Below are 25019 nucleotides of genomic sequence, written 5' to 3' on the forward strand. Positions count from 1 at the left end.
CAGAGTTACAAGAGACAGATTAAGACAGACAAATACACGACTCACCGGTGATCCGACACAAGGCGTGATACTAAGTCCTTCTCTTCCCTGTTTTCTCTCTAAAAAGATACAGCTCTTGCATTATTATTTTTTATATTTTTTTTTTTTTTGCTTTCATGCAGTTATGCTTTCATCAGTTGTCACGGAAACAGTTTTTTTTTCTTTTCCACTCGAATGTCTACATTTCGGTAACCATGGCTACAAGACAACCAAAGAATGTAAAAGTGACAATTCTATGGTCCTGTAAGTTTACAGATGTATAGCACACGTGTAAAGCACTGGTACACTGTCAATACAGTCATGACATGCGTCCTCTTATAGCCAGTAGGCCATAAAGGGAGCATTGTACAATGGGGCTGAGACATGCCATTGCTTTCTGATAGGTGAGGATTTGACTGCCATGGCATCTGGTCCTAAGAATATTCAAGGTCAGTGCTACAGTGGCTGGAAGTGCGTTGCTGCAGCCCCTTTACATTCAAAACTGGGGGAAATACCAGCACTCAGAAACCCACCTATCAGTGAGTGATAGCCATCACTTTGTGCAGCTTGAAGAAAAGGCTGAGGTTGGATTAACATCTCTGTAGGACACTCCATCGCAGATTCTACCTACAATCCTTCTCTCTGTCGTTTTCAGTATAAAATGGTGGAAACTTAGTAGACCTTATTATAGTCCATGAGGTCCGTGGGGACCCTTTAGGCAGACAAGTTCCCCATGTGAACCTGAAAGACGAAGACCTGAATGCTAGTGTGAACCTAGCGTATGGCCCTATATTGTAGAAACACTGATTTTTGTTGGAAATACTTTAATTCTCTCCTCTGCTCAATCCACTACTGACTTTGGCTCAAAAAACGCAGCAAAATCTGCAACTAAAAAAAGACTGAGTTTATGCAACGTGGAGTCTCAGCCTTAGGGTCATTTCACACACAGCACATTTTGTAAAAATGCCACTACAGTGTTTAATATACACTGCTCAAAAAAATAAAGGGAATGCTCAAATAACACATCCTAGATCTTAATGAATGAAATATTCTCATTGAATACTTTGTTCTGTACAATGTTGAATGTGAGGACAACAAAATCACACAAAATCATCAATGGAAATCAAATTTATTAACCAATGGAGGCCTGGATTTGGAGTCACCCCCAATATTAAAGTGGTAAAACACACTACAGGCTGATCCTTACTTTGATGCAATGTCCTTAAAACATGTCAAAATGAGGCTCAGTAGTGTGTTTGGTCTCCACGTGCCTGTATGACCTCCCTACAATGTCTGGGCATGCTCCTGATGAGGTTGCGGATGGTACTCCTGAGGGATCTCCTCCTTTTTAAAAAGGCAAGAGTTTTTGAAAACGCAGATTTTCGCTGCAATTTTTTTCCCTGCACTTTGAAGATACTCTAGAATGCTGCATTTTCGCAATGTGGGTCCCAGTCTAAAAGGACATAATAATTAATAACCCCATGCTGCTATTTGATTAGTCCTTATGAGCACCCATTTTGGCCACTGAACAGCACAAAAAAAATTGGGGGAACAAACAAAAAGTTGGAGTTGCTAAATTCTCTCCATGTTTACAGGGATCACTCCCAAAACTTTAAAAAAAAAAAAAAATCTAATCTGTGGCTCTGGTGTACCACGTATGGGCACCCTGAGGATAACCTAAACTAATGGCTTCTTACACAATTACACTCACACTATAAAAAAAAAAAAAAATGCTGTTTGTAGAAAATGTTTTGAGTACCATGAAAATTTCTTCAAATCACTGTAGTCTGCTGGAGAGATCTGAGGACTACGGTGAAATCCCTGCATGAAGTGACCATCTAGTAATTCTTTTTAATTGCTATGTGCTGGGATTTCTTCTCCATAGAGTAGCATAAAAGCGATTTTCTCTCTAGTGATTAAATTGCTCCAACTACATCTTAGGTGGTCATTTTGCTGCAGAGATTTTGAAAAGGTTTTTAAGTGACAGAGTTTTCACAATATAGACTTTAGTATGATAAAGAGTCTACATGTACCCAAAGTCATACATACAGGCAGTGGCGTAACTAGGAATGGCGGGGCCCTGTGGCAAACTTTTGACATAGGGTCCACCCCCCGACCTCGACCGATGCCGAAGATCTCGACCGGCCCCCTCCTATGCATTCCTGCGCGCTCTATTATTCCCCATAGTGGCCCCTGCACACAGTATTATGTCCCTTAGTGGCCCCTTTACACGCTATTATGAAACTCAGTGGCCCCTACACACAGTATTATCCCCCATAGTGGCCCCTGCACATAGTATTATGCCCCACTGTGGACACCCATAAACAATTATTATACTCTGGGGTCTTTTCAGACCACAGAGTATAATAATCGGAGACCCAGGGGGAGAAAAACTGAAAAAAACACTGTTGCTCACCTATCTCCCAACTCTGCTGCAGTCCTCCTCTGCCGGGGTCATGAGACGTCAGACGACTAGGCCTGAAGCCTGCCCAGATCATGGAGAGGTAAGTAACAGCGTTTTTGTTTCTTACCTCTCCCGGGCCTCCGGTCATTATACTCAGGGGTCTGAAAAGACCCCCGAGTATAATGATAGCGCTTGTGGGGCCCGTGGTGTCACTTACCGATCCCGACCCTGGCAGGATCGGTAAGTAAATAGGGCCCGTTACGTAAAGGCCTATTAAGAAAAAAAAAATACAGTGGTAGCGGCTGTCACCAGGCCCCTAATGTACCGGGCCCTGTGGCAGCTGCCTCTGCTGCTATGGCGGTAGTTTCGCCACTGCATATAGGAATTTATGGTAAAAAAGAGAGAAGCAGTAATCTTTGACTATGTGTTCCAAATATTATACAAATCAGTTTTAAGAGTCATAAAGATTTACACTGATGAGCAAAGGAGTTTTGAACTTTTGACTTTCAGGCTCCACATCTCACCATCCATTATAAAGAAAAATATATCTTCTGAAGGCATGTATGCATGCCTTCAGAAATTGTGTCATACCTTGCCTAATGAAGAGACCTAGTAAAATCGAAAGCTTGCAATCTGTCATCATTTTTGTTAGCCATTAAAAAGGTATCAACTACTGAAGAATCTCATCCATTATAGAGTTGAATGTGAGAATACAATCATTTTATACACAGTCATCTTGGCTATCTCATACATAAATTTGACTATTTAACATATGATTAGTTATGCAGATTCTTGTCACGTAACTACATTGTTACTGTTTTGTTTCTGGGTGTGGATTTTTTTTTTCTTGTATAGTACAAACTACAACCTGTTCTCACTTTCCCTAATAGCTCAATATGCAAAATAAAGTCCGTCAATACATTCAAAAGCCAAAAGGTAAGTGTCAAGGCAAAATATCGTTGAAAACAAGATGGCTCATCACAAGGTCTATCAGTTCTGGCACTAAAAACATGTCAGTAGAGGTGGCTCATACGCTTTGTACTAGTGAAATCACAGACATCCTTGCAAGCACCGTATCATCATATGAAGAGTTGTCTCTAGTTTTCAAAAAAGTACAAAAAGTGGACAGCAGAAGATTGGAAACGGTGTTTTGAAGTCATGAGACAAAAGTTAATAGACATGGCTCTGATGGGTGCATTTGGATCTGGAAGAAACAAGGGAAAAGAGATCTAACGGATCGAGAAATTGAAGGAACTGTCAAGTTTGGTGTAAAAAGCCTGATGAAAAGGGAGTTTCACAGCCAAAGGTGTTGGATACTTCACCACGATCAATGGTCGTCGCAATGCTGAGCTATATGTAAGTAATCCTACAAGATGAGTTACTCATACATCAAGATTAGCGAAGAAATGGTGCAATGACAATGAAGTAGAGGTTCTGGATAGGGTCCCACAGTCCACAGACATTAAACCTATTGGAAATTTATCGAAAAAGTCCACTAGTGGAAAAAAAAAGCTAGCAGAACCCATTGAAATTAATGGGGGGGGTTTCAGCGTGGAAAATTCCCCACCAAATTATTCACCATTTTCCTCTTTGTGAATGGACCCTTAGGCTGAGGTCCCAAATTGCAAAACGCAGCTTTTTTTGTAGCCGATAATGCAGCCTTTTATTGAGCCAAAGTCAAGAATGGCTCCAGTAGAAATCAGAAATAAGAAAGCTGCTTTTCTGTGGAAGGAATTTCCACATCATTAAGCAGGCCACAGATTTCAAGCAATATGAGAAAGAAAAAGGATCTTCCAGAGGCTTTCAGTGGTGTGTAACCCTGGATGGTCCAGATGGATGAAGTAGTGGATGGTTGGCGGAGACATGTTTTGAGCCGGAATCATGGGGAGAGACCTAGTTGGCCCCTTCAGGGTCTCTGAAGGGTTGAAAATAACCTCTGCAAAAATATATAGCGTTTCTAGCTGACCAATTTCTTCCATGGAACAAAAAGAAGAACTGTGCCTTCCATACTAAAATTATAACAATACATAATGCATCCCTTCATTCAACCTTTAGAGTACCCTTAAGCAAAAGATTTTTTCCTCCACTAGATTCAGTATAAAGGGGCTCTATCATTCGGAAAACCCATTTTTAACTAAGCACACACATACCTTTTGTTTGTTAATCGCCGCAGTAGTTTTTGAATGAGCCCAGTTGTATTCACATGCTAATTAGCCTCCAGCGTGCACCCGGAAGTCTCAGTGAGTATTCTCTGCTGTGTGTCAGAGCAGCGAAGGCTTATGAGTAATCATCATCATCAACAGCCTCCCTGTTCTCACACATAGCAGAGAGTGCTCGCTGAGACTTCTGGGTGCATGCTGGAGGCTAATTAGCATATGAATAAAAGCAGGCTCATTCAAAAACCACTGAGGGGAATACCATACAAAAGGTAGGTGTGGAATAGCCTTTCTAAAGGCTAAACAAGTATGAGCTTAGTTAAAAATGACTTTTCCCAATGATAGAGCCCCTTTAAAAATAACGGACCCCATTATAATCATTAGGGTACGCAGAGGTCTGTGTGTTGTAACTTCATGGTTTGTGATATAATATTGGCATACAGATAGCAGTCCATAGGAGTTGCACACTTAACTGCATTGATTAAAGGTAAATTCTTATATTCAGGATGTAAAAATCAGGTTGACCCTTACAGAACAGAGACACGGCCGGGAGTAATTGTTATTGTATTTTGCAATCTCCTTCTTGCTACATGATGATTTGCTGTCATTCAGAAGACACGTGAGCTTGGCTGAGCAAAACCTGAGGGCTCAGCTCACATTTGTGTTACTTGCAATACTCCCGTGACAGGTGCCTCTATGGTAACGCATCGTGTTTGTGCTGGTGATAACAGGGGAGGCTACTTCCATGGCAACCATGTCAGCAATCGCTGGATCATTAAATTAGAAGAGCAAATAAAGCCGCTCCTCTGGTGGGAAATTAAAAAACAGAGAAGAACGTTTATTTCCTTATAGTGACCTAAGGCTAAAGGGGAAACCACAAGGCTCAACTTTGTATGGTGACTTGCACATTTTCCAGAAGTGTTTACATCTGCTCTTGTCCTTGGGTGACATTTAAAGTGACATGAGTATTTTCACCAGCAACGCATCCAAATGCTCATTGACAATGAAGTTTTCACAAATAATCTTACAAAAAGTGAAGTTGACATCATTAAAGGAGTTGGAGCAACTACTGGAGGGGGTGTAAAAGGAAAAACAAAGCTTACTCACCCGTCTCCTGTGCTGCATTGTCCACCATTGGTCTCACGTGACTAGTCAGACCAGTCAGTGATCTCTCAGCAGTTGTTGGAGATGGACCTCTGACACCACCCCCTGGCTGCCCTATGGGTTGTTTTACATCATAGACAACCCCTTTAAGATGAATCTCTTTATTCAAGTGACTGGACCTGAGGTGACTGGATTATCAAATACTGCAATCTGGATTATCAGACAATCATCGAAAAACTGCCTAAATTCTGATATAAAAATGTTATCCCTTTTTTAAATCTCCTAGTCCCTCCTCATTTCTTCTCAGCCTTTTTGTTCATGTCCAGATGCAGCCCTGTGCTAAAAATAAGTGCTAGGTTATCAGAATTTTTTCAGATGCTGAATTTTGAAGTACATTATGTTAAAACTCAAAATGAAACACAGTGTCCCCTTTGGATAACCGCTGTTTGCAAGATCTCCCCACAGGGGGTCCTCCTGCTAGGACCCCACCTTGCATGTAAAACGGCAGCAGAAGACAAAGGAGCTCTGCATTTGACAATCCCTACTTCTTAAAAGGCTTGCTTACGGGGCCACACGGTGGCTCAGTGGTTAGCACTGCAGCCTTGCAGCGCTGGAGTCCTGGTGTTCAAATCCCGCCAAGGGCAAAAAACCATCTGCAAGGAGTTTGTATGTTCTCTCCGTGTTTGCATGGATTTCCATCCCATATTTCAAAGACATACTGATAGGGAAAAATGTACATTGTGAGCTCTATGTGGGGCTCACAATCTACATAAAAAAAAAAAAAAAAAAAAAGGCTTGCTTACAAAGTGACCCTCTGCTGGACCACAAGCTGCTCTGATGCACACAGTGGGGAACATTTAAAGAGGACCTTTCATCAGATTGGGCACAGGCAGTTCTATATACTGCTGGAAAGCTGACAGTGCGCTGAATTCAACGCACTGTCGGCTTTCCCGATCTGTGCCCCGGGTAAAGCGCTATCAGTCCCTGTACCGTAGCGCTTTACAGTCAGAAGGGCGTTTCTGACAGTTAGCCAGGGATGCCCTTCTGCCCAGCAGCGCCTATCCCGCTGTGCTGTGGAGCCGGGAGGAACTCCCCCCTCCCTCTCCTGATAATACTCGTCTATGGACGAGCTGTGTGAGCAGAGGGAGGGGGCGTTCCTCGCGCTCACACTGTACAGCGCAATAGGCGCTGCTGGGCAGAAGGGCATCCCTGGCTAACTGTCAGAAACGCCCTTCTGACTTTAAAGCGCTACGGTACCGGGACCGATAGCACTTTACCCAGGGCACAGATCGGGAAAGCTGACAGTGCGCTGAATTCAGCACACTGTCAGCTTTCCAGCAGTATATAGAACTGCCTGTGCCCAATCTGATGAAAGGTCCTCTTTAACAATCATAAATCTGGCATAGAGCAATAATATTGTGGTACATATTCAGTGCAAGTCCCTTTCTTTCACCAAACGTGTTACACAATTGCGTTCTGCTCTTCACTCACTAAATTGTGCGAATGTGAGCATCGCGTGCTGGGGGTACCTCAGTATATTCATAATACCTAACTGGCATAGATGTCCATTCTGACGCTGAAGTGTGCCTGATTTATATGTGAGCTTTGCTGTCTGTGAGTCTGTAGGGACCTTTATTAAGACTTGTGCATGAAACTATCAATGCAAGTCTATGGGAGTCATATCAGGGTCAGTGTCTTATACTATATGATAAATGTGGTGTATAGTTAGGTTAGGTCCAATCTAACTTTATACCTCATACTAGTTGGCTTAGATTCCAATCAAAAAGGCACCAATATATTGGCTCAAGGTACCACAATTTAGATCACGCCCACTTTCACAATAAGCCATGCCGTTTCCAGTGAAGCCATGTCTCTTTTCATACAATGAATCACTTGGATATGTCTTGCACCACATGTATCAACAGTTTTTGGTGCAAATTATGCCACAGTCTGACGCATTTGTTTAGTAAATCTCCCCCACTGTATATAACATAGGAGTAAAAGGAATGGCAGTGCTTCCAAGAGGAGCATATGGAAAGAGGCATATGACTTCACACTAAAAGCTGTCAGTAAGGTCCAGTTCACATCTGTGTTCAGGTTTCTGTTTCCGCTTGGGGACTCCCAAATGGAAACCTATATGCATTAAAAAGCAGTTACCTGGGAAACTCATGGACCCCATAGACTATAATGGGGTCAATGTGGTTTCCGCTCAGTATCCACACCAAACATATGGAAAGAAAAGTCCTGCAAGAAGCACTTTTCTCTCTGCGTGTTTCATGCAAACACTGTGCGGAAACCACATGGACCCCATTATAGGGTCGAGGGTTTCCTTTTGGTAACCGCTTTTTAATGTATATAGGTATCCGTCCGGGGGTCCCCAAGTGGACATCCCAAACACAGATGTGAACTGGGCCTTAGTTATTCATCAACATTACACAAGCTTATTTTCAAAGTGGCTGGGGGCATATTCTTTATTTTCAATTGAAGGCTTCTTTACAGGAGTTATGCAGGGGAAAAAAAGCTTATTAGTTGATTCCCTGCACTGGATAAGCTTTATTATTAATATATAAGCAGTTCCCTGAAGCCACAATGATTACATTTGCAGAATAAAGCAGATGATCGAAAGTTCTGCAAGTTGCATCCTCAGCTGCTGCTCCAGCTGTATGTGATGTCACCAATTCCACTGTACTGCTGCTCCAAGTCCATAGACATCACTCACGTCCATAGAGAACAGGTTGGTAATGTGACTGTGAGTCAGAGCTTCAGGGGACCGGCATATATATTAGTAATAAACTTATCCAGTGCAGGAAGTGCACTGGTTAATGTTATTCTTCCCTCCACAAATCCTTTAATCTGTGGGGAAACCAGTCAATAAGTGTTCAATTTCCTTGCAGTGTCACCAGAGGGCAAATATGGCATGATGAAGAAAGCTAAGGGCTTGTACATTTTTAAGAGAGCTTCACAGAATACTGCATAAACTGAATACAACTATAGCAAACCTACAGCTATGAGAACTATATAGTCTTCAGAGGTTTTCCACATGTGGACGTAAACTTTAGAAACGCAAATATTTCCATTCAGTCAACAGAAACCTTGAAAAAGTCTGAAATCTGAAGCATATTGGTAAACTGCAAAACTAAACAGTTCTCATTTCAGTATTCATAGACAACTAGTAAACCAGAAAAAGGAAGAAATAAAATTGCATGAAATACGAATTGGGTTGGCGTTAATGTGCAAGTCTGAGGTGACATTTTTATGGCTCCCATTCTATTCTTTGTAAAATATTGCTTCCAGTCCACCAAAGAGTTGCTAAAATGTTTTTGGGATACTTCCAAAAGTTGGAGACTTGAAACTACATATTATCTCCTAGAAATCTACTAGCTGAAGAACTTAATGTTACTTCATCATGGAAATAAAGTAAAAAGTTAATTATCATCTGCTCCTTTTCTGGCCATATATTTTTTTTTTTTTAGACTGATTTTACTGTGGTGTCTCTAAGACGTAGGCGCACCTCCTCGTTAAATTTTGCACATGTTAGTTTAATTGTCCCTCTATGACCTAAGTGCACTTTGCCCCTTTTATGTTAAGAACAAGCAATTGCCTCTTTTCTGCTTGAAAAAATAAATGCCACACCTGAATGTGTTGCTGCTGCAGATTTTCCCGCAGCGCTTTTTTGCTGCGGGATGCCACACTAGGCTTTAGCCTTACACAACTCAACCCACCTTGGATTACCTCATGGGTTTTCTCACAAAGCCCCAGGAGACTCCCCAGAACTGACCCACGAGTCTCACCTGTGGTTCCTCCAAAAGCACAACTGACTCACTGTACTGCATCTCACCCTTACGTTTCCATCTTCCCATCTCTCAGCCTATAGATGTTCCCCCGATAATCGAGCCCACTCTGGCCTCTGGTTTAACCAAACTCCTTGAATGGACAAAATCCAGGACTATGAAATCACACAGGCCAACTTACCACCACATATGGACCTTCCACATTGAGCCACATGGCACCAAAACACACCTTTTAACAGCCCCTCTCTGTGGAATAATGCCCAGCCCAGAGATGTGCTCTCCATGGCATACGTCCCAACCGTTCTGGATTCTGCGGGACATTCCCAAATTCAGGGTCATGTCCCGCAGTCCCGGACGGCGGGATGTATGTCCCGGTTTCAACTCATCTGCGTCCAGAGTACTGAAGGAAGTAGGAGCTCCTATTTCAACTCTGAGCTCCGGCTCCAGACGCGATGTGAGTGTCGTCATCACATCATGCCCGGAGCCGGAGCTCAGTGCTGAAGCTGAGACTGTACACAGAACGGCAGGAGATCGAGGAAAAGTGAGTATCAGTGTTTTTATGTTATAAACTTTAACGACAAATTGAGGAGGAACATTAACCTAGGGACAGAGATGGAAGAGGAACATTATACTGGGGGCAGAGATGGAGGGGGGATATTATACTGGGGCAAGAGATGGAGGGGGGACATGAAACTGGAGGCAGACAAAGGGGGGATATTAAACTGGGGCAGATGAAGGGGGATATTAAACTGGGGACAGATGAAGGTGGCAATTAAACTAGGGGGCATTAAGAGAGACATTAAAATGGGGACAACTGGAGGGGGACATTAAACAATGGGGATCACTGGAGGAGGACATTAAACTGTGGGAGTAGCTGGTGGGGAATCCATTTGCCTCTAGTTGCCCCCAGTTTCATGTCCAGCTCCAGCTACCATTAATTTATTGCCCCCCTCCAACATTAATTTAATGTCCCCCTTTAGTTTCTGGCATTTTAAACTGAGGCACCAGGAGAGGGACTTAATACTGTGGGGCAGATGGAAGGGAACATTATAATGTGGGGACATATAATGTACGGGTGACTATAGGAGGGTTATACTGAGTGGGGGCACATGAAAAATGAATGATAATGGGCGGAGTCTACATAAAAGTGGGCAGAGCCAATTTGCCACATTTTGTCCTTCTTTATGTTTGTCAAAAGTTGGGAGGTATGCCATGGGCTGGACTGGACAGTTGAGCTGACTCCCTAGGAACACTATTTTGGCTTTTGGCTTTTTTATTGTAAATATCTGACAGGTGGGGGCTAACAGCCAACCGCCCCACACGGAAGAGCCTATCAGAAGTGCATACGAATTGTGTAGTATATAGAGCACTGAATTGGATGCACATTGCTCCAGACCCTGTAGACCAGTAGTGCAGCTCTGGTCCTATTGAGGTTATTTGGGCTATAGGGGGTTGTCTATATGTTAGTCCCACAGCTTTCTGTGAAGGAAGGACCCGACTCAGGTGTTGGTACAGATCACATGACCCAGGGTAAGAACCCCAAGTAGAACTTTGGAAAAAAAACCTGAAGAAAATAAGTAAAATAAGACTCTCTGAACAACCCCATTCAATGTTATGCTAGGAGCAAATTTACCTGGCAGCAATTAAAAATTCTACATTTTCAGGCTAATTGTTTAGATTACACATAGGTTTACTAAAATATTACCACAGTGTGATTCTCACCCATGTCTCACCAAAACTCTCTACCAGGTTTATACAATTTGAGAAAATTGCGCACATTGTGACAGGTTTGGTCTCCTACATCATGGCCGCCTCCTGGTGAAAGGGAAGACATATGGAAGAAAACATTTTGGCCTCTAGTGTTCGTAATCTCTGCAGTCATTGTGGACCTTGTTCCCGCACTAAAGAATATACCGTCTGTGTCACTGTGTGATCTCCATCGGCCCGCACTCTTCACTGACGGAAGTCAAACAAGGGGACGCCCTCCGTGCGCTGGCCCCTTGAGATCTTCACCAAGATGGCGGCGCCGGCGATTGTCCTTCATTTCAGTTTTCTGGCCTGGAGTATCTTCGCGGTATGGCAGAATCTGGAAGTGACTGGCTCTAATCGGACTCATGGAGCGAATACTTACGGAGGCAGGTGGAAGTACCTTACCTTCCTGAACCAGGTGAGATATGGCAGGGAATAAGGACCTGACATGACCCAAGAGGAAGAATGAATGACAGGACCAGATTTCTGCAAACTGTTTGTGTCCAGCATGTCCACACTGATTGAGTCAAGCAGTTGTTTAGTATTTGGGAGAACAATGTTGTTACAATGTTTATTTCATAGAATTTTTTTATGGAATTGCTCCTCTGATCCCCTCTGACCAGGTGACCGCAGTGTCATGTGACTCCTGACAATAATCGCAGGCTGCCTTGGGTGCCATCCGTAGCAGTTGCAGGACCTCATCCTCACCGCTTTATCAGGGAGCCACATGTTATCATTCATTGGTTTCTATGGTTCCATGCAGTTTCCTCAGATATAGTGAGGCATACGGTGGTGACATGCTGTATGACAGAGATGCCGAATGGGCCACCATAGACCACCACAAGTATGTCATATGGAGCAGTGCTGCCGTACTGCCATCCTATTGATAGGAGCGAAATCCACTTTTGGGACTCCCCAGCAGCTACAGCATATCTACCCTTTAAAGAATTTCACTTTTGCTTATTTTATTGAACTTGTATGTGACTTTTGCATTGGCAGTAGGAAAGATCCCAATCACAATGACAGTGGGGACTTTGCCTGTGTGCGAAGGTGACTTATCAGCATTTATTAGGGTGGAACATTGCATCAGATTACGGAGAACTAGTGATATTAGACTCTGTTCACACTGCTCATAGTGTACATTCAGTGTATACTCCAGAATAACCTTGAAGTCAGATTTATGGCCAGCATTAACCTTTGTCCGACCACTCTTGTTACTAGCTGTGTCTTTTATTTTAGTTCATCCTAGTAATAGATAAGATAATCCTTTAACAGTCCCACAGTGGGGAAATTTCAGCATGTTACAGCAGCATAGTAATACAGATACAGGATAATACACAGGCTGCATTCACACAGAGTAACGTTGGCGTTTTTTGTGCTTATTTTGGCACATAGCGTCGCGTTAACGCCGCGCTATTTTGCGGTCGCGTTAAACGGCGCAAACGCGGCGCTATGTGCCAAAATAAGCACAAAAAACGCCAACGTTACTCTGTGTGAATGCAGCCTAATATATTACAGATGTAGGCACACATATGCTGAGAAGATATACTAGGAGTCCATAGCAGCTAAGGAACAGAAGAAGAAAGAAGGAAGACTTCATAGTCATAATCATTATAAGTTTTTTGTGCGGAGTGATCTTCACTTGGTCTGATGTAGATTATACAGCCTGATCGCAGTTGGAAGGAAGGACTTGCGATAACGCTCCTTCTCACACTTGGGGTGAAGCAGACGGTCACTTACAGTGCTGCCAAGTCCCATCAGGGTCTCATACATGGGGTGGGATTTGTTCTCCCGCATGGAGGTCACCACGGACAGTATCCTTCTGTTACCCACCACCTGTACTGGGTCCAGGGGGCTCCCCAGGACAGAGCTGGCCCTTCTGACATAATCAGTTAGGCAGTCTTTTAAAAAAAAAAAAAAAAAAGATTTTTTTTTTTTTTTAAACTAAACTTAGACTACACATTTGTCCAGGGCTCTCCGTTGTTTGAGTCCACTAAAACAGTGGTTACCTGCAGATTCCATAGACTATAATAGGGTCTATCGCAAGTGCTGCATATACAGTAGATCCTGTTCTAACAGTTAGGATACTATGCAAGGCTCTCAGCCCATTGTATAGTTGCTAATGCACACCCAAAAATCAGGGCTGAAAATCTGGATTGAGGCACTCTGTATCATTGCATAGTGAATGCATATCGCATACAAAGCTCCAGAGAGCCCATTTCAGTGCAATGATTTCTCTTTAGGACCCCAGTTCCTACTTTGAGGTGGATGAGGCGGTATTACTCTAGCATGTCTCCACCTTGGCAAAAATGTATCCACGTTAATGTATCAATAAAGTTCGGCCATTTATGATGTACAATATTGTTTTGTGGCTTATACCGTTTTGTGACTCAGCCAAAATGGCGTTGCAAGATCCTCATATGTTCGAGCTTTGTGCTCTAATATCCACTGAGGAGCTAGCTTCTGAGAACATATACAAAAAAAAAGCACATTGTGAAGCTCTTACCACCTTGGAACGTAGTTAAACCGATGTGCCAACATGAACAAGTGCAATGGGCTGCATGGAGGGAACCCCGGACTGTGGCTACGGGGTGAACTCGAAGATGCAAATGAAGAAATTGTTATCGACTCCAGCATGCCAAGTAAAAAATAACTTTTAATTCGAAAAAATTAAAAAGTTAAATGAGTATGGGTCCCAACCATGGTAAAACCAGAAAGAAGGAAGAGCTACGTGTTTCGGGAGTATAAAATCTATCCCTTAGTCATAGCTAATTAAGCTATTTTTTATTTGGCATGCTGGAGTGGACAACAATTTCTTCGTTGGCAGCTTCTGAGAACACTCGTCAAAATGGCTTACTTCTTTCCGAGCAGCAGAAGCAACAACCACAAGAACAGTGTTTTCTTGGCACCCCTCGTTGCACTGGAACAGTTAGCAGGCAATCCAAGCGTATGCATCAGAAAGATTACGAAGGTTTCCATTGTAGCAAGTGCAAGAAGTGGAGGACAGCCAAAAATGCTGTAATTGAGGGAGAGATTCGTGGCTCCTCACAGGATGATCAGTTGCATTTCTTTTTTTGCCACAGTCGCAGCAGATGGCAAGTCTCACACCAAAGTTTCGATCAAAGCTGCGCTTGCCATCATGGATCTTTGGGCTAAAAATCTCATAATGTGAAGTATATCAACATCATAAATTTCAGCGTTATTGATAGGTGCCTACTGTTTATTATATAAAACAATAATGCATGTTGGCAAGGTGGAAACATGCTAGAGTAACGGGGCTTCACTTTTGCCAAGGTGGAGACATGCTAGAGTAATACCGGATGAGACTTGCTCTGACTGTTATGTCACTGACCGTTATGAGTGAGTTTATCTTTTCTAATGGATGCCCTGAGCAGGATAGATAAATCCCTTCTAATCCAGAGACTGTCAGCGCCTCCATCACCATCGACTGATCCCAGTTTATCATAGAGCACTCATGTGAAATGCTCCTTACACCTGTATCTAATCCTTCAGTGTAGGTTGGGTGCAGTGTCCTGTCCAGAGCTGATGATTTGTGATGATATCTGACATTGGGAGAATTTGTGGAATCCAAGTGGTGGAAACTTACATCTACCTTGACAGTCATGTGTTTAGGTAACCCCTGCGTTCCAGTTAGTTGGTGTTTACTACACTTATGTAACATTGTAGATTTCTATAATTGGGGGACTGAGCATCTATAAGTTGCCATAACGTAGTCACAGACTTTCCCATTAAAGTTTTCCTCCATGCATAGATTAGAGGAGGGAAGTCCTATTGCATTATGCTAAAAGCTAGGTATATTCAATCTTGGCTGATCAGAAGAACACAGAGAGGGCACACACGTCACTTAAGAGACTTTCTGATGTCTTTGGTAGAGTATATATTGATAACTCAATATTAAAGGTAGTGTCCATGTGTTAGAAATACTGTATTACATAGCAGTCATTCAAATCAATGGCTGTATGTTTTGACTCATAGAAGGGAATTCTGAGCGGGGGACCCCTATGTGACTTCCATATTTTCTCATGTAGACAGTATTTTTCTTCATTAGACAACCCCTTTAGGGATGTTTGTAGAGGATTTTAGAAAGTACCTTTGGAGAAAATTGGTAGCAGACTTTGAGGTCCTGGAAGTCTTTGCAATGACCATGAAGCTTGCATGTGGATCTCAGAGTAAAGCAATACATATGAACGGGTTTCCATTGCACTACTGTACATACTTTGTTTTTTTTCTGTTTTAACCAAGTTAATGTCTCCGCAGATTCTTCAGACTGCTTTTTTTGGTGTCTGCCTGTTGTGTGATCTACTCCAACTCTGCCTCTCCAATCGGAACAGATTCTGCTCAGTTTTGGGACGGTTAAAAGACTGTATCTTTGCTACACTAGCATTCCCAGTTGGCGTGGTAAGCTTGTCAGTTTTCCTACATAGTTTAACTTCTGTGGAGTTTGTCCACAAGGTGGCACTCCTTCTCTAGAATGTGACGTATCACTATCACTCATTTTTTATGTTTTATTTTCCAGTTTGTATTTACTTCATTCTGGAGTATTTACGCCTATGATCGTGAGCTGGTGTACCCTAAAGAACTGGACAGCATCATACCACAGTGGCTTAACCATGCCATGGTAAGACTATCCTGTGATTCTGCATTATTAAGAGGATCCGTAATGTTAGACATATTTGTATATCACAAATCCACAAGATCCACAGATGTGGGTGAATATAAAATATAACATCAGTGGTCAATTCTTTAAAAGAATAGAGGACGATTAAAGAGACCACCAAGGTGAACCTTAAATGGAGTCTGTCACCAACGCGGTTAGATATGGCAGGCTCTTCTAAGGTCTAGTTCACATGGGGTTCTGCGTGAATACATTCCGTTGCGGCTTTCCGCTCCGGAATAGGCCCAAATGAATGGGCCTAGTCCGGAGAGCGGTGTTGTGAGGCGGACATGGCAGCTGAAGCAGCCGCGGAATCCTCCTGAAGAAAGGGCAGCTCGCTTCTTTTTTCCGCGAGCGGCAACAAACCACTCACGGAAAAAGGAAATGACCGACTCCCATTGATTTCAATGGGAGGAGGCAGTATTTTGACATGGCTTCCGCGTCAAGATCCTGACCACTTTGCCCCGTGTGAACTAGCCCTTAATGTAATGCCATGTTATTTTCACCTTAATGTTTTCCATATTGAAATTTATATCTCCGTTGTTAAGATATTCATTTGTTTCACAGTACATAAATAAGCATTCCAGAATAGTGAAGACGTTTCTGTTGTTTAAAACTGCTATCCCCCATACTGCTTTAATACTCTTTCCTCTCCCTCCCCCTCCTTTCTTTGAGTGACCGGGCCTGTGAGTTATGCTGAAATCTCACCTGGCTCTGTGATATCATATTCACAGAACACTGTGGGGCGCAGCACTTTAAAGCAACGTTGCCGCCATCTGTGCTAAAGTCTGCTTATTTGTGTATGGTGAAATAAAAAAGAATATCTCAGCAATGAGAAGTGGTTGAGCCTGACTTATGTGACTGTTGCTGGTTTAATATGCCTCACCCTGGTAACAGACTCCCTTTAAAGGTTTTTTATTCTTCCACCCCACCCCCCCAAGGTCTAAAAACTTTTCAGAAATGAAAGGTACAGGTGAATATAAGAACATTTGCTGTGGTCAGGTACAACAGTTTTGCGTTTAGACTGCTTTAATAAATCTGACCCCTATATCTACGGACTGATGTCTATAGCCTTAATCCTATATTAGAAGTGCATGGGGGGCCCCAACCATACCTGTATAGAGCTCCTATTTCATATAGAGATACAGAGCTGTGACATGTTCTAACAGACTTTGTATACATGGATGCATTCCCTGTATGAATATCCTGTAAGAGAATGTCTTCATATGGAAACTGTGCACATCTGTACTAGGCAGATTCACTACCTCCATGCAGTTAAACCCCTGTCAAGGGGTTTTCTTGTGAACATAACCTTATTTACGTTTGTCACCCATGAAAAGTTAAAAATGTTTGCAAATATAAATAATAATTGTGGGAAATTTCTCTTAAACTCAGTTATTGTGGCCAGGTTATTTTGTCATGCATGTCCTATCCCTTAGCTGATAAGCTGTCCACAATAAGGAAATCATGACTGGGGTTCTGAAAAGACCAAGACAATAGAAAGTTCCTGTATTTATGGTCATATGCATTGGCAACCAATCTAGAAAACTAAAAGTCAACACTATCTAACATCGGTTAGAAAAAATCTCTAAAATCTCACACCTACCTTTAGTATGTAAATTGCCTCAGCGGTTTTGAAGAAGTCCGTTTTTATTCATAAGCTAATTAGGCTGGGTGCATGATGCATCGTGCACCCCCTTTGCTATTGTTTACTATGGGTGTATACAACACAGACTGCTGCTGCTGCTGCTGATGATGATGATGATGACGACTCAACTTCCTGTTTGCACACACACATAGGAGATAATAGCAGGGACGAGTGCTGCTGGGAACTTCCTGTGCTGGCTGGAAACTCATTAGCATAGGAATAAAAACGGACTTATTCAGAAACCGCTGAGGCAATTTACATACTAAAGGTAAGTGTGGAATAGCCTTTCTAAAGGCTATGCAAGGATGTGATTAGTTAAAAATGACTTTTCCCAATGATAGAGCCCCTTTAAAACTCAGCAAATTGTTTAATTACTCATATCTGCAAAAGTGTTTAACTTTTGATTGTTTACAAATTTGAGTATGGTTATGTTCATGGGAAAACCCAAACAATTCACACAAACTATTGAATACATTTTGCAGTTTCCACCTCCCTCCCTTTATGGCAAACTTGCAGCTTGCTACTTGCTAAGGTTTACAGAGAGGGGGGGAGAAAAAGCTAGGTTCTCTTTTGGAAAGTTTTATCTTGCCTAGTAGTAGTTCGGTGTGTGATATTACGTATTACCATCCTTCTCTTTTATTTTCAGCATACATTTATCCTTCCGCTTATCGTCATTGAACTCTTTGCATGTTCACATCAATACCCAAATAAGAAGAATGGCATTTCTGTCCTGGTAGTGTTTGCCGTTGCATATCTGTCATGGTATGTACTTATTTTCTAATTATGTTGTCTAGATTAGACAGGGAATAGCGCCATTCGTTTCAATGGACTGTGTCTGGTATTACAGAATATAAGTGAATAGGGCCCAGGTGCAATACCAAACAAGCCTCATGAATAAGAGTGTTATAGTTCCTGGAAAAGTAGAAGACCCTGTATTCTAATCCTGAACAACCTATTTAATAAGATGTTTAGTTTACAATGGAGGACTGTACTTAACCAGGGTTTTGTGTCTGCAGCATGAATATCCCTTGACTAATTCTCAACCCATAAATAGCACATTAAAGGGATTCGATCAATAATATTCAATTCTTTTTTTCTTCCTAACATGTAGGAATAGCCTTAAGAAAGGCTATTCTTCTCCTATCTTTAGATGTCTTCTCCGCACTGCCATTTGGTAGAAATCCCAGTTTTCTTTGGTATGCAAATGAGTTCTCTCACAGCACTGGGGACGGGCCCCAGCGCTAAAACAGCACTGGGGGGTGTGCCCAATGATGTGAGAGAAATCTGCAGCGACGCCTCTATCTTCACCTGGAACGGCCTCTCCCTGTGTCCTCTTCCGGTGCTGGCTTCAAACTTCTAAGCATGTGCAGTCGGCTCTGCCGTCGCGCCTCGGGCAGAGCCGACTGCGCATGCCAACAGCAATTTTCTTGTGGCCGCTTACACAGTAAACTGGTGTAAGTGGCTATTTTCTTGTGGCTGCTTACACAGTAAGCTGGGGTAAGCGGCCACAAAAAAATTGTCGCGGGCATGCATAGTCGGCTCTGCCCGAGGCCCGATGGCAGAGCCGACTGCACATGCCTAGAAGTTTGAAGCCAGCCCTGGAAGAAGACAGAAAATATTTAAGTAAGTACCTATGTTTTCCTGTAAGTGTCGTCAAGTTTTGTACAGTGTCTCAATTTACATTGAAAAAACTTTATTGAAAAAGATTTCTGATATACTTTGCATTTTTCTTCAGTACCCTTTTAGTATGTGTGTATATATATATATATATATATATATATATATATATATATATATATAATTAATTCTTTATTTATAGCGAATAGACAAACAATACAAAAACAGAACAGGTTCAATAAACATATCAAATAACTGACAACAACAGTAATGCAGTGAGAAAACAGACAGATGAGAAAACTCATAATGACATTGGCAAAGCTGGCAAAAGGGAGAAGATGAGAAAAGAAGGGGAAGTAAGGGAAGAAAGAAATTGGGGGAGGGGAAAACAAGAAAGAAGAATGGGAATATGAGAGAGAAAAAGAGTGGGGGTGAGCAAGTGGCCACAGCCCCCATTCCCCAAGTGAGAGAACTACGGACTGGAATTCAACTCACCAGCTCTCTATAGGTCCGAGCACCCTGGAAGAAAATCCACAGTGTCCAGGCGTCCATGAAAGACTTGTGCGCATCCTGGAGAGACGCGGTTAGATCCTCCATGCCCTGGATGTCCTGAATTTTACAGACAGTAAAAAAAAGAGTGGGGAAAAAAGAGGGTGGGTTGAGCGCCTGAATACATGAACTGGCAGCCGTCAGTGAATGAAAACGTTTTTGTTTAATTTTTGAAGTTCAGCGAGAGGTTACTCTTGCTGAACTACAAAAATTTTACAAAACCCATCAGCTGTATGAGCAGGACTAGGTCAGGGAGGAGTTTCCAGCTTATGTATGTAAACCACATTCACTGACAGCAAGCATAGATTTTGAAAGCAGTGATTGGTTTTTTTTTTTATGGAAATATCTGGGGATCCATTTAACCGCAGGCAGTGCACATTGTAAAGTTATAATGACATAGTTGCAGTTGCTCTTGTGTTAATATTTTTTTATCCTTTTGTGCACAGGGTTCACTGGGTGCATTATGCAGCAGATATTTGGGTGTATCCCATCCTGGCAAAGTTGGATGTAGTAGGAATGCTGGTGTTTTTTGCATCATCATTTTTAATTATGCTAATTTTCTACTGTTTGGGAGAGTGGCTGACACGGCTACGCTGGGGTAAGTCATTCTACATTCATTTATGCTACCATAGAAACAAGACTAGATGACCACATCATTAATTCAATACCAAATATTGTTAGGGTGATCAGTGGTTTAAAGGGGTTTTCTAACATCAGATCAATGTCCCTGCCGATTGGTTTTATTAAAGGGATCCTATCACTCAGACGTTGTCTTCTCCGTGCCATCATTCGCCTACAATCCCTTTTTTTTTTCTCGGTATGCAAATTAGCTCTCTCACAGCACTGGGGGCGGGCCCCAGCGCTCAAACAGCACTGGGGGCGTCCCCGATGCTGTGAGAGAACTCTCTCCAGCGCCGCCTCCATCTTCATCAGCAGTGTCTAGTTCATTCTCTTCTTCCAGCGGTGGCTTGTAACTTCTAGGCCTCGGGCAGAGCAGACTGCGCATGCCCACAGGCCACGAGAAAATGGCTACTTGCACAGTATTGTAAGCGCCCATTTTCGCGTGGCCTGTGGGCATGTGTAGTCTGCTCTGCCCAAGGCCTAGAAGTTACAACCCACCGCTGGAAGAAGAGAATGAAGAGGACGCTGCTGACGAAGATGAAGGCGGCGCTGGAGAGATTTCTCTCGCAGCATTGGGGAATGCCCCCAGTGCTGTCTGAGCGCTGGGGCCCGCCCCCAGTGTTGTGAGAGAGCTCATTTGCATACGGAGAGAAGACTGGATTGTAGGCGACGCGGAGAAGACAACGAAAAGTAGGAGAAGAATAGCCTTTCTTAAGACTATTCCGACTGTCTGAGTGATAGGATCCCTTTAAGGGGCCACAGTACTTGAATGAGCAGGGCAGACTCTTTATTTTTTTTGTGGATCTGTATCTATATGTACATCAGCAGCATCTCCCTCCTGCACCGACATACTGTGTAGAAATGTTTGCCACCTTCTTAATTCCTAATGCTTATTCCACAGGTTCTGGACGTCCCTCTAAAAGGAAGAAGAAAAAGAAGAGCAACTAAAATCAAGATTTAGAACCAATTATTTCATAAATTTTTTTGAAAATATTTGAAAAATGTTTAATTGAACACAGGACCCCTACCCTCTTGCCGAAGGGAGGTACAACAGAGCACCAGTTTTAGTCCTGGTTTCTTCAGGTCCCCATTCTGCAGTTCTAATCTAGCTGAGAAGAGCTCTCTGACTCCACCTAGTGGTAACATTCTGCATAATATCAAAGCTTGTATCCTTGACAACTGTATTGGCAAATTCACGTGCACCAATCTCCTGTGCTGCAGCAAGGGTTTGAGGTCATTACCAACAAGAACCACTCCTATTTGCCATCCATATTTAAATTGACAAATAATGTTAACCCCAATATTAAAATATTGGCATTTTTTATTATACTTTTTTAATCCTGTTTATGTTTACATACTGGGGACATGGCTTTACCCAGCAGGAATGTACCTCAAGCTGGTCCTAGTTCCTGCCTTAATTTATAGCCTTAAAGCAGCCTATGCAAAGGAATTCTGGGTAACGGCTGGCTGCATGGCTATGGGACTGTGAAGTTTAACATGACATCTTTCTTTTTTACCTTGTGTATCATTGGAACTGTGGACTGTACCGTGTATTAATAATAATATTTGCTAATAACAACCCCACATTCTTTTCCTGTACTGTGGGTAATGGATCCATCTTGGCCTTGTTCGTATCACGGGTTCCTGTGTAGAAGTTTAGGTTATAATTGGGGAAGGATTAAACAAGTTTTATTTGCTTTGCCTCCAGGACTAGGACCAGTATACACAAGAAAATCTGTTTAATGACTTAGTGTATTGTTGTATTTACATGCCGATTGTTGTGTGTATGTCACAATTGTACCAGGACTTGTGAAAGCAACGGTTTCATAGACAGTGAAGCTTCAAGTCAAGCATTGGGACTACTACTGGAGGAAGTTATTCAGCATCAGGCATTGACACATTTCACTTTGTGCTTGGGTTAGAACACATGGTTCACAAAAGGCTGAGCAGCCACATATATCTGTGGGTAATAACTACTTGTGTTCCCTATAATATAACCAATCGAACATATTTTCTTAGAGATGCGTTCCTGTCATTCCTTCTGGAATTGTATGAGTATCTTTACCATTGCGTGTTGTCATTGCTTTGTTTAAGGGGGTATGTTTGTACAATGTCCAGTCTGTCATGTCGGTGTAGAGACATTCCTTTTGAAAAGGGAAATAGTAATGCCCATTTGTCAATTTATTGTCAGCCTGTTTCCATGAAAGATAAAAGGGGAACAACACAACACAACACAGATTTGCAATGTTAGCTACTTCATTGTTATTTCTTTAAGAATGTATACTGAGATTTTTAAAGCTAACTTCTTAAGAATGCTGTATGTAATGCAGTCTAACATGTTGGGTGTAACCTGTTCTTTTTCCTTCCATGCTGTTTTTTTGTAAATGTAGAAGAGTCCTCTTGTCCCAGGTGTGATGTCATACCCACTGTTAGCAGAGTTACGACATGTTATTGACAATGGCACACAAGATCACAGGGCCAGCCTCAAGGGTCCATGGGGATATCATGCTCCATGGCAGCAGTTGGCTTCTGTAGTCATGCGATACTATTTTGAACAGCACATCATTACACTGGATTCCAGATAACAAGGGGCAGATATAGGAAAACTTCCTGATACCCACAGCAACCAATCACAGCACAGCTTTTATTTTTCAAGCGTACTATAAAAAAAAAAAAGTCATAGCTGTGCTCTAAGTGGTTGCTGTTGGAAACAGAGTTTCTTGTAAACCTAAATGTTCCCTAAGCAGAAGTATATTAGATAAGTAATTTAAAGGGTTTGTCCACTTTAGATAAGCCTGTCTCATATCCCAGCCCTCTGCTAGAAGCAGATTACCGGAGGATCTCAATAGCCCAGCATTCACCTCCCTACAGAAGGCACACTGCACTGTTATTCTGAACCAATGAATTTTCTGATTTGTGGATTTCCATCTTTTTACCACAGATGCAAATGTAGTACAGCTGAGCTTGCCATAACAAATGAATTAAGTCAATTTATGTCAACTATGCCCTTTGAGTTGTCGCTCGATGTCTACTGCGGCACTGTAACCACGCTCAAGAGTGGGTGCTCTGATACTTAGGTCAATGAGACTCTAATTATAGACCATTTCTTGTTACTGGCTGCATGGTACCCAGCAATACTGTGTGGACAGTAACAAGGAGGAGCCCAACTTAAGTGAAAGCATTGGTATACCCAGCCTGAGGTGCTGCTACATTTCTGCAGCAGACATTGTGTGCACCATTCTTATAGCGATGAGTAAGGGCGGCAGCACCACTGAGTGTACATGTATAATAGATTTTTATGAGTTGTTAGTTGTTCATATGTTCTTTCATTGACATATAGGTTACAATTATGTATACAGTGGAATCAGTATACATACATAGCTTATGGCGTTACTTATCTTGTACTGATCCTGAGTTCCATCCTGTATTATATACTCCAGGGCTGTCTTCACAATTCTGCTGGTGTAATCCCGATGTATATACAATACCTATCTTGTACTGATCCTGACTGCACTTGCCATCCTGCAACCTTAGAGATGAACTATCCAAGCATGCCCTGCTTGTTTAGTGTCTCTACAGTACTTGCTTTCCCTTTATTAAACTACATTCCTAATACTAGACTAATATCCCTGTACAAACTGCTCCCATTTTAGGTGCTCAGTCAGTTTGGATAAAGATGCCATTTCCAGTTAAAAACATTAGAATTGTGAATGCAGCTCTGGATTATAACAGACTGTGACTAAGGATCAAGTAATAAGATCTGTATATGATTAACAATAGATAGACATATACATCTGCTTCTGTGCAGGCTTCTGACTGCTGCTATTTTATTGGCTATTCTTTGTTTAGATCAATCACAATCATCCATGTTATATATACCATAAAAAAACATAAAGGAAGCTACAAATTGGTATGAATGTAATTTATTGATGAGCACAACACTGTTAATCCTGCAGGATTATGATAATGGCGGTGGGTTTAGAATGTATAAAACTTTTAAAGGGAACCTGCCGGTAGATTCATTCTCCCCCAAACCACAGGTAGCATAAAATACTGACATACTCCCTTATTACAAAGAACAGTGCAATGTTTCAGAGAAAGCTACAAAGAGCCAGAGGCTAGGAGTAATGTCCACAGGGTGACAATCCTCTCCCCACTGGTCTTCAATTACAAGTCTCTTCTAATGTGCATATAGGAAGAGACTTGTCAATCAAGCCGAGCTGGATAGGGCAGCATAACTCTACTGGCAGGTTCCTCTTAATTCTGGATCATACTTGAGATTGTTGTTGGGGAGATACACTTTACCATTTAGACTGTTAACCATGTGGTTTGGGTTTTGGCGTTGGTACATGCAGAGTTAATGTTGGCAGGAATGGGGAATCTTTGATATTGATTGTTGCATTTAACTTATGGTCTGTGAATAAAATCTACTGAAAGTCTCCTATTAATATTACATCAATATGTCTTTTTTCCACTGTAAATTGAAAGGGTTATCCTCCTTTTTAAAATTGATGACATGCCCTTAAGATAGGCCATTAATCTGGAGCAGATGTTAGCTGGTGATGCTCATATGTAACTGCATACCATGTATATTTTTCGATTTAGTCTGTGGTTTTCATCGTCGCCTCCCCTGCCCTAATTGATCTTACTTCCTTAAGACAACAGGGTTGTTTTTGGTCTGCACATC

At 42.1% G+C, this 25019-nt stretch overlaps 1 protein-coding gene across 1 annotated transcript; it reads left to right on the forward strand.

Moving 5' to 3' along the window:
• Positions 1-11322: 11322 nt before the first annotated feature.
• LOC142208497 (androgen-dependent TFPI-regulating protein-like) lies at positions 11323-24768 on the forward strand. Its single transcript, XM_075277046.1, has 6 exons — positions 11323-11640; positions 15501-15641; positions 15760-15861; positions 18192-18307; positions 20158-20309; positions 21234-24768. Exons 1-6 carry the CDS (start codon positions 11491-11493, stop codon positions 21278-21280), a joined length of 708 nt encoding a protein of 235 aa, XP_075133147.1. The 5' UTR covers positions 11323-11490; the 3' UTR covers positions 21281-24768.
• Positions 24769-25019: the final 251 nt, after the last annotated feature.

This window comes from Leptodactylus fuscus, chromosome 6, assembly GCF_031893055.1.
Source record: "Leptodactylus fuscus isolate aLepFus1 chromosome 6, aLepFus1.hap2, whole genome shotgun sequence".
NCBI lineage: Eukaryota > Metazoa > Chordata > Amphibia > Anura > Leptodactylidae > Leptodactylus > Leptodactylus fuscus.

What these genes read in the sequence shown, in the direction of transcription:
- LOC142208497 (XM_075277046.1), top strand. Translation starts at nt 11,491, where the DNA reads ATGGCGGCGCCGGCGATTGTCCTTCATTTCAGTTTTCTGGCCTGGAGT. An exon ending in TAGCATTCCCAGTTGGCGTG is followed by an intron (nt 15,642 to 15,759) that starts GTAAGCTTGTCA and finishes TTTATTTTCCAG; the next exon opens with TTTGTATTTACTTCATTCTG. An exon ending in AGTGGCTTAACCATGCCATG is followed by an intron (nt 15,862 to 18,191) that starts GTAAGACTATCC and finishes TTTTATTTTCAG; the next exon opens with CATACATTTATCCTTCCGCT.